General features: G+C 34.6%; 1 protein-coding gene across 2 annotated transcripts in view; it reads left to right on the top strand.

The window, feature by feature from the left end:
- The window catches only part of LOC106468895, a 47546-nt gene that overhangs the window by 18433 nt on the left and 17484 nt on the right, over nt 1-11629 (top strand). For both annotated transcript variants that reach the window (XM_022398079.1, XM_022398082.1), the window contains exon 2: nt 9934-10111. In XM_022398079.1, the coding sequence (XP_022253787.1) occupies nt 9934-10111 (178 nt within the window). The remainder of the gene's footprint in view (nt 1-9933; nt 10112-11629) is intronic.

Raw genomic sequence — 11629 nt, 5'->3', positions numbered from 1 at the left:
CAAACCAGCCTAACATAAAAAAACCTGAACCACAGAAGAAATCAACAACAACCGCACAGAAGGGAGGAAGAGGTCTACTTGAACCTGACCCTCCCAGGTCGAAAATGACCTAAATCCCGATCCGGAGAGAGGAGGAGGAGGAACACCAAAACTGGTCTACCTGAACCTGACACTCTCAATTCGTAAAAACGACCTAATTCCCGATCCGGAGAAGAGAGAGAGAGAATACCAAAACAAACAAACAATCTACCACACAAACATTTGTACAGGCAGTAAAAACCCACACCCAAACCGAAGAAACCACAAAACAAAAGAAGAACACTAAACCCATTAATGCTAAGACAGAGGAATTAACAAACAAAATAATAATGGCAGTCACAAACATATTTTACAAATTCCTGGAAAAATATAATAACCCCCAAAACCAAGAGGATTGCATTACACTAATCATGAAAATAGTGCTAGAACAACTACTATCAACATTACCACAGGTAGCACAATTACTCTTACTACCACAAACATCACAGAACTCAAATACCTAGCAAACATAAGGCTACACACACATACAACTTGAAAACATAAAACGGACATGGCCCTGAAAAGCAAAGAGGTAATAGAATCTAACAAATGAAACCAGCCAACCAAAACCCAAACCCAAGAAGTTAGAAAATATAATAACAGCAAAGTAGGGAGGAAGAGGTCTACTAGAACCTGACCCTCCCAGGTCGTAAAAGACCTAAATCCCGATCCGGAGAGAGAGAGAGATGCTTGATTGATGGCCTTTCTTTTGATGATGTTTTGGATTTTGCAAATGCCTAATTTGTTGTTGGCGTTTTCGTTCATCAGATTCCATCATGAGAACAACGTCACATACAACTCTTTGAACACTGTCTGCACAAGTGTTGTGTGTCATTTAAAACTTTTATTTAACTGTAAAAAAATGTTTTTCTGATAATACTAATATACCAAGTCATAATACTCCGACTACTACAGTTACAATCAGTTACAGCAGACTGTATAATTAGTATAACACCGCTGATAGCTGACTTTTACTTTAAAAAGCCTTCTTTTTAGGCGGAGATACTACTGTTTTATGATAATTACTAATGATTTTAGTTACATCCAGTAGTATTTGCGTTACTTTATAATATTACTTTTATATCTACATTTGTTTCTGAACTTTATACTGAAGAAAAGAAGGGGTTGCAGGAATGTTAAACAAAGTTCATACATAAACACTCACGCCTTGCTTACATTGCATTACTAGGTCAGGATGATGACAGCCGAAATAACTTTAGCCTAGTTTCGCTAGTAGCTGAAAACCGCATGTCCTGTTTACGTCACATTGTACAGAAGGGACGTTTGTCCACGGTATACTGACAAACATTGCTCTTCTTATCATTATGAACAGTTCTAAACACCCCTTAATTGCTTACTAGTTTCTTCATCCTGGTTTTAAAAGGGTTGTTTGACCGATAATGTTCTTTGTTTAAATGAACTGTCATCACAAACTGCCTTTACTTTCTCTGTAAGGCAACGCCAAATGATGGCATAACTGTTCACAGAATAATATTATGTGAAAACTTAAAAATCCATAATTACAATTATTAATAATTAATCTTAATTATGAGTAACAGACAAACTACACAAAGCTTCTATGGCCACTCTGGTAATCAGTTTGGTATCCTCGCTGTAAGTGGGGTTTTTGGCCTTTCATAGATTGAGAAATTCGCCTACCAGATTTTACGTAAACTATAGCTATTTTGACCATGTTTCTAGTTTAAAGGATATCGATTTTCAGTCAAACAGAATGTAAGTATACTGTGGCTAGTATAATACTGACGTGAAACTAACAGATTGGGTTTCTTGCCACAAAATTAATAAAAAATATGCACTGAACTGTATCACTCTGATTGTATCGGTTTAAATGACATGGCATTGTGTGTTTCTGAATTATTATTACTAGAATCAAATTGAACTATTTAATTAAAACCTACTTCCCACCTATATAAGATTAACTGAACGACTATCACTACTCCTTAACGTTACAGATAATTGACTCAACCGCTTAATCCTCAAATTACCGACTTGTTTTTATACCATTCACTGTTGTACCCATATTGCATTATATCGTGTAATTCTACGTCATTGTTTGTTACAACATACAGTGTAAAGGACTGACTAACAAAGTAGGTACCACGACTCATTTTATATATAGAATACACCATGGAGACCCACAGCAGTAAGTAGTAAGATTAAGGGCACTGTTAATGTATTTTTGTTTTATTCTTTGTGTGCGACTCAAATGTAACCCTGTAACGAACAAAGACATCAAACCGCAAGGAATTTAGTGTATAAAACGATTATAAAAATGTGTTCAAATAGCCGATGGGGTCCATTTCGGATTTGTATGGTTAATTACCGCATGAAGGCTTTTGGTTGTCAGTTCATACGAAGCCACTACGTGTAATAAGTCTGTGATCAGTTTTTAGGACTATATTCTCCATAAATCAACTCAGAGAAAATCCTGAACAGGACATGTCATAACGAAAGATGTATAGATGTCATATGATGTTTCAGTGTCATTGTATTATATAAAATGTTTTTTTTTAATTTCAAAAATTATGTTGCAGAAAGTACTTCTGTATTAAGCAAGACATGGAACCAATGAGTTATTGTGATAAGATCTAGATTTTCTGTTTTTTTATGTATATATTTTTTAAACCACTCAAGCTTATACCTTAATTTGCACGAATTTCATCGCGGTATAATCTTTAAAATATCTGAAACATATAACAACTAGTGTGTTTAAGAATAGGATCTCGTAGAGAGGTGTATATAATAACATTCTGTAGAACAAAAGTTCTGGTTAAAAAAGGTACATTTATGATTATAGGCAGATGGATGAAATGGCTTTCTGAGGGCCAAGAATCTTGTTGAACAAAGTTACATTTGTGATGGTAGACAGATGGATATATTGACATTCTTTATGGTAAGAGTCTGGGAAAGAAAGCTACATTTATGATGGCAAGCAGATGCATATAATGACATTCTGTAAGATAATAATCTAGGTGGGCAAAGATAAATTTGTGGTGGTAGGCAGATGGATATAATGACATTATGCATGATAGTATTCCTGGTGGACAAAGCTACGTTTGTGAAAGTAAATACATGGGTATAATGACTTTTTGTGTGGTTAGAGTTGTAGTTTGTTATGGCGGTCAGGTGGATGTAGTGATATTTTGTGTGGTAAGAATTCTAGAGGACAAAGCTGTGATTGTATGGTAATTTACTGACAAATACGCAGGTGGCCATAATGACGTTTTGTATATTACTAATCATTGTTGAAGCTCTTCATGAAATTATGCATAAAGATAAGTAACACAAAAATTAACAATAAGATTAAATAAGCTACCCAGATCAGAAGGGTGATAATGATATAGGGCGGATTGTAGCCTTCAGAACGGCGGTTTTATTTAAATGTATGAGTTTGTAATGTTTATTTTGGGGGGGGGGATATCTGTAAGTTATTTAGAAGATATCTGGTTTATAATAAAAAGTGGTTAGCCAATACAAACTTCATGTCGCGTTTCAAATGAATAATTAGATCGTCTATGTTTTGACACGCGTCAAACAAAAGTAACATAGAATCTTTCCGAAAGGCAGGCTAAGTTTACTCTAAGTATTTTTTACGCCTACATGAAAAACAAAATAATAGTGAGATTCATACCCAGATGAAACAAATTCATGTCTATATACTTGTCTGTATAACGCGTACCAAATATACAACCATAGAGCATGCTAATACAAACACGCCCCTTGTTATGTAACTGTTAACAACTGCTTTGTCCACATTCCTGAGACTCTTAAGTTAGCAACTACTAGAGTTACCTGCCTGATTGGTGCAAACGAGAGCTTCAGGGGCCTTATCGCTGTCTACTTCAGTAGCGTATAACCTGGTTTACAAAACAAGCTACGCCTGACACTGAATCTACTTGACGTCCTTTACAAGGAAAATATGCACGTGCGAGGTGCTGAACCTTGCAAGGCCTTCTGTCATGACACTAAATGATTTAGGCCAGAGTTTCTTATTAATATTTTTATTTCTATTATCTAAGCACTCTTGCCACACGTATATTCTGTGTATTTCCACAGGCATGTTCCTTTAAAAACTATACTCTTTTTATTTTCCTGACAAATGGTATAATTATTAATTAGCTTGTTTCGTGTATTTGTTACTGGTGCAACATTGGATTAATTTGATAAATTTTATTTGTTTGTTTTTGCTAAACATATCATTTTGATGTGAGGGGCAATTTTGAGAATCTACCTTAAAGTTGATTTTGAAAAATTTGGTTGCCCCGGTTGCTCAGCGGTAAGTTAGTGGGCTTTTAACGCTAAAAAAAATCGTATTTCAATATTTGCGGTAGGTAGAGTACAGACAGCCCATTCTGTAGCTTTGCGCTTTACAAAAACAAACAAAAGAATTGGGTTACATATATATATATATATTAGTAATTCTCAACCATCCAGTGGCTGAGTGATAAGTATGAGGTCTTATAAAATACAGGGTTGGATTCTTGCGGTAGGAACAGCACAGATAACCCACTATACAACTTTGCGCCTAAAACAAAGATATCGCGATAAGATTAACTAAAAATGCGATATCACACTTAAAATGTTAAAATATTTCATTCTTACTAACATTTTGAGCAGATCTTTTAAATCACATTTTTATCATATATTATACTTATAGACATTCTAAAATTTTAAATGTAGTATGGCCAGGTGGTTCGGGTGCTCTACTCGCGATCTGAGGGTCGCGGGTTCGAATTCCCGTCTTACCAAACATGCTCGCGTTATAATATGACTACTTTTCGTGAGTACAAGAGTAGCCCAAGTGTTGGTGGTCGGACTGGTTAATATTTAACTGCTAAATTAGGGACGGCTCGTATAGCTTTGCGCGAAATTCAAAACAAAATATGCAATAAAATAGTAGTCCCTCGATGTGGTATAATGTCTGTATGTTAATTTTCAAGCCAGTTTAGCAATTACTTCTTTTCTTTTGCAGTATAAATGGGACATTTCTATGGATACTTCAGATTCCGGAAAACAGATCTAAGTATGAGTGGTGGTTTTCTGACGTAATAAAATGAGCATATAATAATTTCCTTAACAAATGTGTAAGGTTTCAGCAATTAGAGATGTTTCCGTGACAACACTTGTGAAGTTTAACTTAGGTTTCATCTTTCAGCAGTGTTTCCATGACGACGCTGTTAGGTTGCCGTGAGAAGTTCAATTTCGGTTTATACGTTTTGAGGAATCATGAATACTACCAACAATTTAATTGTTAAATACGTTTTATTTTCTTGAGATAAAAGCAATCAACTGATGGAAGTGGATGACAACATCTGTATATTTGCAAGCTGAGCAACATGTTTGTTGGTTTTGTTGACAATGGTAGATTCCAGCCAAGTAACTAATATACGTGAGGGTACTGATCATCCAGTTTGAAATCAAACTCTCCAGTGTTTGTCGAAACCATTTGGAAAATCTACTGATCGTATATTACCATGTGGTTGACTTGAATAAGCATTTTATGTACTTAGATGTCGTAAAATGTGCTTAGTCTGCTTGTGGGGGGTCTTAAAATCTGGATGTCTGATATACAATACCAAATGTCATAAATAAAATTATTCACGTTTGAAACCTATGAAGAATGGAATGCTATCACAACAAGATGTTCTTCCTGTGAACTTTAGCTATTAAGTGTCAATGCAACAAAGCAATGTGATATGACGTCACTGTCCTTTATAATATACTCGCTCACTTGTTGCACTAACTTTAAGGTACGGACGAGGTTAATGATAAACAATTTAGTGGCTAAATAAACAGTGTGATGCTGATGAAAACCATAAACCTAATTCTGATTTAAATAAAATTGATAAAAATTACAGTTCACCAACTTCATTTTGGTATTTGCAACCTGAGCAACTGTTTATGTGATACATGGGTCTGAAAATTCAGGTCAGAGATCCCAAGCTTTAAACATAACCACCTCTGATCTCTAACTACTGACCCATCTGGTGCGATACATGGGTTTAAAAAGCCAGGCCAGAAATTTCAAGGTTCGTACATAATCATCCCTAATTTCGAACGCTGACCCATCTTGTGCGATACATGGGTCTAAAAAGTCAGGTTAAAAATTACAAGGCTCATGCTTAACCATCCCTAATTTCAAACTATTGAAGAGATAAAGGGCAACTTTATCTATATCACGTGCTATATAGATGGTTAATCTTAGTTGAATAGCGGGATTGCTTGTAACAGTTATAACTTCACCACAGTTAAAAGCGCGAAGCATGTTCAGCACCTAATCGCTACTTGAAATTTGGACTTCCGATCCATAGCTCATAATACTAATCACGAGTCCACGCAAGTTCCTGATTCATCACTGTATTATTTATATGTTCATCGATACTTTTTCGACACCGGACTCGTGCTCATCAGGTGCTAAGAATTCGTAAAACCCAGACAAGGGGAATGGGTACTTTATCTGGTTTCTTCATAACTTAAAACTCGTTCGTTTTAGCGAAACGAAGAGTGGAGTTGTGTGCAGCCTTTTTAAACTGTTGCGTTTCTGTTAAAATAACTGTAGCTCTCTAGTTTGAGTTCAAAGCTTATAATTTTGTAGCAGTTCTGCACATTTAATTCTTCTCGTGGAAAGGATTTCCAGAATTATAGACAATAATTGCTCAAAACATGTGAAAACGAATAAAGAATAATCAACTCAGCTAGACAGACGCATTCAAAAATAGTGATTTTTACCTTACTGAAATATTATCAAAAAAGTCCAAAATAAATAGAAGAATATTAACACGCAGAATAACTTAAACTAATATATCTCCCCACTTGAGTCTTTGTAAACAAAATTTCTGATTCATAAATTGTTATTCAATCATTGTAGCACATTTTATCAAAGTTCACTTGATCAGACAATCATACACTCAAAGGAAATGACTTCGCCATTTTAAAAGAAAGAGTATAGCCATATGAAAACTGTAAATTTTTATGTATAAAATAATATTGAAGATATCGGTCTGTGGTTTGCTTTATTTTTTTCGTCCATGACCTGTTTCTTCTTCGCCTTAGTGCTAGTTTGACTTCACAGACACCCAGTTAATTTTTCTAGTACAGTTTGAAACCAAAACGTAATATGATTGGTCGCAATATAATCAAATGCTTGCTGTCAACAAAGAATTTAATTTCATATTTGATTTCGAGGCTTAATTCAGTCAATATTGTTTAAGAAAGAGTACGGTTTCGGCAGTAGTGGAGAAAAGAGTATCTACCAGAGAAATGTGGCTCATTAACTGTAAACAGAGAGTTTTTGACGTCAGTTTAACTTTCCATACTTACAAAAAAAGCATCGTTGAAAAATGACGCAAAGAAGTACGTGTATAAGTCATGAATCTCACAAACACAAAGATGTTAAAATCGCTATAAAGAAAATAATAATTATATGATCACGAAAAAAACCGTTTAGCCAAAACGTGGATCACATGATTCTGTTTCCCATATAACAATGATAACGGAAAGAATAATTATATCATCACGAAGAAGATCGTTTTGCCAAAACGTGGATCACATGATTCTGTTTCCCATATAACAATCATAACCATTTCGGTATATTTTCGTATTTGACCACATACTAGCTGTAACTGATTATAATTCTGATTAAATTTATTACATGTCATCCCACTACCTTCTTTAATTGTTATGTTTTACTTATGTTCCTACTTCCATTTTCTGCTTGTTTTGTTATATGCAGTCAAGTTTCACTACTTGTATATTCTATTTGTTTTCATTGTATATACATAAAACAAAAGTTCTAAAGCTATCTTACATTCTTTACTTGATTTGATTACAAATTAATCATCATGTCCTAGGACCTTTTTGCATTCTGTTTTTTTTTAATTATATGCTATGCCATACTTCCTTAAATTCTTTATTTGATTTAATCATATATCATCAATTCCTATTTTCTTTAAGTGTTTACTTGTGTCAGTTACTTAATCCCCACTCGAGATACGAAGGGAGATAATGTGTCAAACACTGTGTTAGTCACTTACCAAGTTACCACCACCAAATTATCTATATCCGTTGTGTAAGAAAATTATTTAAAACTCGATCATCATTATGTCGGTTAAGTTTCACGATGTTATGGTTGGGTGTTGAACGATGCTGTATAATTAAATGACACCTAACACTTTAAAAGCTACTTTAAATGCCGAAAGGTGGAGAAGTATTAGAAACTAGTAGGCAGTAGGCCTAACATTTGCGATAAAACAATAGGTCTACTAGTTGCCAATACTTCGTCTGTTAACCCGTAACTTTTAAAGTCTTATGCGACGTATATAAGTGGAGTTTCAGAACAAACTTGTTTTTCACCGTACAGCCCTACTGACGAATTCCGGCGTTGAACGAAAGACCTCTTGGGTATTGACCTGTGGGAGTCAAAGGATAGGCCTGAAATGAAAATTTTACACATCTCTGATTTGGAATTCGAAATGGACAAATTTAGAGGAGTGTACGGAAAAATATCTGCAGTTTACGTGATATTTATCACACAACACTTTACCGCAGATATAAACCGGTTTTCTTGACGCATTGTTATACCAGTTTAATCTCAGGATTACGGCTGCTCATGAACTGACGGAAATGTCCTGGTAAATAATGGACTTTCTCTCGATCTGTTCCGAATGTTAACTAATAGACTACTATGGCGTGAAATATACATAGAGAGACTTGAAATTAAATGAAAGTCTTTTTCTCTTCAATTTTTGGATAAAAACTTATTTGTAGCCCAAGGGAGTTTAATTACACAGATAAATATATAAGTCATGGCTTCCGTTTATCAGATGATATGAAGTTAATCTGAAGCCCAGTCTGTCATTGTATTAAAACACGAAAATGAAATACAAATTATTATATACCGTTTGCTTTAGTTTCATCATATTTCTTTTATACGCCTGACATAATTTTTTATACAGTTGTTTCTGTAAAGTTGACTTGATGATTAGGGCCATCTTAATTCGTAACTTGCGGGATCGAAACCCGTTGCCGAAAATTATCGTTCTTTCAGCAGTGAGGCATTATAATGTAATAGTCAGTCCCACTATTTGTTAGTAAATCAGAGTTGGCGGTAGTTGTGTTGACTAACTCAGTAGCTGTCTTTCCTTTCGAGTATCTTGGCTCGAAATTCGACAAACTATCAAAACCGTAAAGGTTTTATTTATTGCAACGTAATACTTGTTTCTATCGGTTAACATTCATTAATATATCCATTACTGTTCCAATTTAAAATGATTTCACAGACAACTTGTCGAATTAATTAGACAATTTCAAAAATTTTAATTTAAAAAGTGTGACACATTTTACTGTCCAGCCAATACTACACTTAAAGCTATGTTTCAGAAAGATGTTAAGAAACCATATTCACCATTATTTGTACTGTTGAGGCTTGGTTTTAATATTTGTGTTTATTAGTCGGGATACGAAACCGTATTTATCGTTCTATGTTACTGTTGAGGTTTGGTTTAATTTTGAAGGCGGAATACGAAACATATTTTTTATTCTATGTTACTGTTGAGTTTTTTAAAATTTCTTTTTAATTAATGTTATCGATCATAATGTATTGGACTTGCTTAAAATGGTATTCTTAGTTTTTGTTTTCACATAAGTTTTCTAATATCGCTTCCATATCGATTTTCTCGAGTTATTGGACTAAAGTAGAAATTATTTAGGACCACGACATCTAGCGTTAATATTTGTAAACACAAAAGTGGAATCGGGTGATTCAGTCTTGTTTATATTTTTTAGTTTCACAAGAAATTAATTAAATGCTCGGTATATACATGTCTTGATTTACAGGTGATGCTTAAGATTTACACCCGTGTTTTATGTGCCGACATGGAATACAAAACCCTGTGTATCACCCGTGACACTACGAGTAAAGAAGTAGTCCGAGTACTACTAAATAAATTTCGGATGAAACATCGAGATCCAAACTTATTTTATCTAACGATGGAAGTTTGGATGCGGAAAACAGGTAAGAAGTAGTTTTGTCTTTTATCTAGCTTTAAACTATAGAAATAAAATAAACACAGTCGCATTGAAAAAAAAAAAGGTTTTATCTTTATTCCCTTGAAAAAAGGGCAGACGGGGGAGGGACGTCCTTTTTTTCCTTATTAAATATATTTCTAAGTATAAATTTTACATAAATATCATTTTCTTTGTTTTTATTAGGAATCAACTGAACTTGACAAGCCAAAAAAAACAGGAAAGTTATTTAAGAGTTATAAACCTCTAAACATTGATCTCGTAGTGACACATGAACAGAGTACTGTTACAAAATTAAACAGAGAATGATGTGACAAACAAAAACAGGAAAGTTATCAAAGAATGTAAAAACTCCGAAACATCGATCACGTTGTGACACCTGAACAGAACACTGTTACAGTTACTCAACAGAGGATTGACTTGCCACACTCTTTAACACTAGCACATTATTGAGAAACATGGCGACACCAATTCATGTTCCTCATTCCTCCATCTTAACCTCGCTTGGTTAGGTGACCCATCCTTGCTTTGGTCAACTTATCCGGAATTTTAATTGACCAACTAATTTATCAAGACGTATTTACTTATACACAAGGAATGCTATACCAGGAGTACCTTTTATACGATAGTGCTATAATATCTGTTAGTATACATATTTGGATATTGATTCTAAGTTTCAAATGGACAGCAACTGCCTGTTGTAGAAACCTACAAATGTAGAGGAAGGTGTTTCTAAAGTCTTCCGCTTGAAGACGAAAGGCGGAGGACTTTCGAAACGTCGTCCTCTACATTTGTAGGTTTCTACAACAGGCAGTTGCTGTCCATTTGAAACTTAGATTCATTATGAATACTCTGCCTAAACAACCTATCAAATATTATCTGGATATTACTAGCAGATATAAGCACTATTTCTCTATATCTATGCCCTTCCTAGATATCCAAGCCTACATATATGAAAACAACGCACGTGCATACAGCTGTACCTTAGAGGGGAAATATACATAACAGAGGAAACTGCGGAGCGTGTTCAGCAACATATTACGGTTCAACATTGACCTTCCGATCCCGAGCCTTAAACACTAATCTCTATACATGCGGCCTTGAATTATGAGAAAAAAAACATAACAAAGAAAATAGGTAATCTTGTTCAATATGACGGGGTGAGCACACCAGCTTCACACCCCAGTTCCTAATAATAGGGTTGTATGATTCTCCTGTTGATTTGCTGTCACTTTCCCCGTGATGGTGACGTAAGTATTTTTAATGTTGTTGTTTGTTTCTTTCCCACCGCAAAGCTACACATTGGGCTATTTGCATTCTATCCACTGCGGGAAATCGAATCCCAGATTTTAGTGTTTTAAGTCCGTAAACTTGCTGCTGGTTCACTGGGGACTTTTTGTTACAGGATAGTATAAGTTACTTTTGTTTAACTTCAGGTGGCGAATTCCACGTCAAAAAAAAGGGGTATATATATATATATATATATATATATATATATATATATATA

This window comes from Limulus polyphemus, unplaced genomic scaffold (genome assembly GCF_000517525.1).
Source record: "Limulus polyphemus unplaced genomic scaffold, Limulus_polyphemus-2.1.2 Scaffold92, whole genome shotgun sequence".
In the NCBI taxonomy this organism is placed as follows: domain Eukaryota; kingdom Metazoa; phylum Arthropoda; class Merostomata; order Xiphosura; family Limulidae; genus Limulus; species Limulus polyphemus.
The sequence above is the reverse complement of the archived record's forward strand: the minus strand, read 5'-3'. Positions and strand labels throughout refer to the sequence as shown.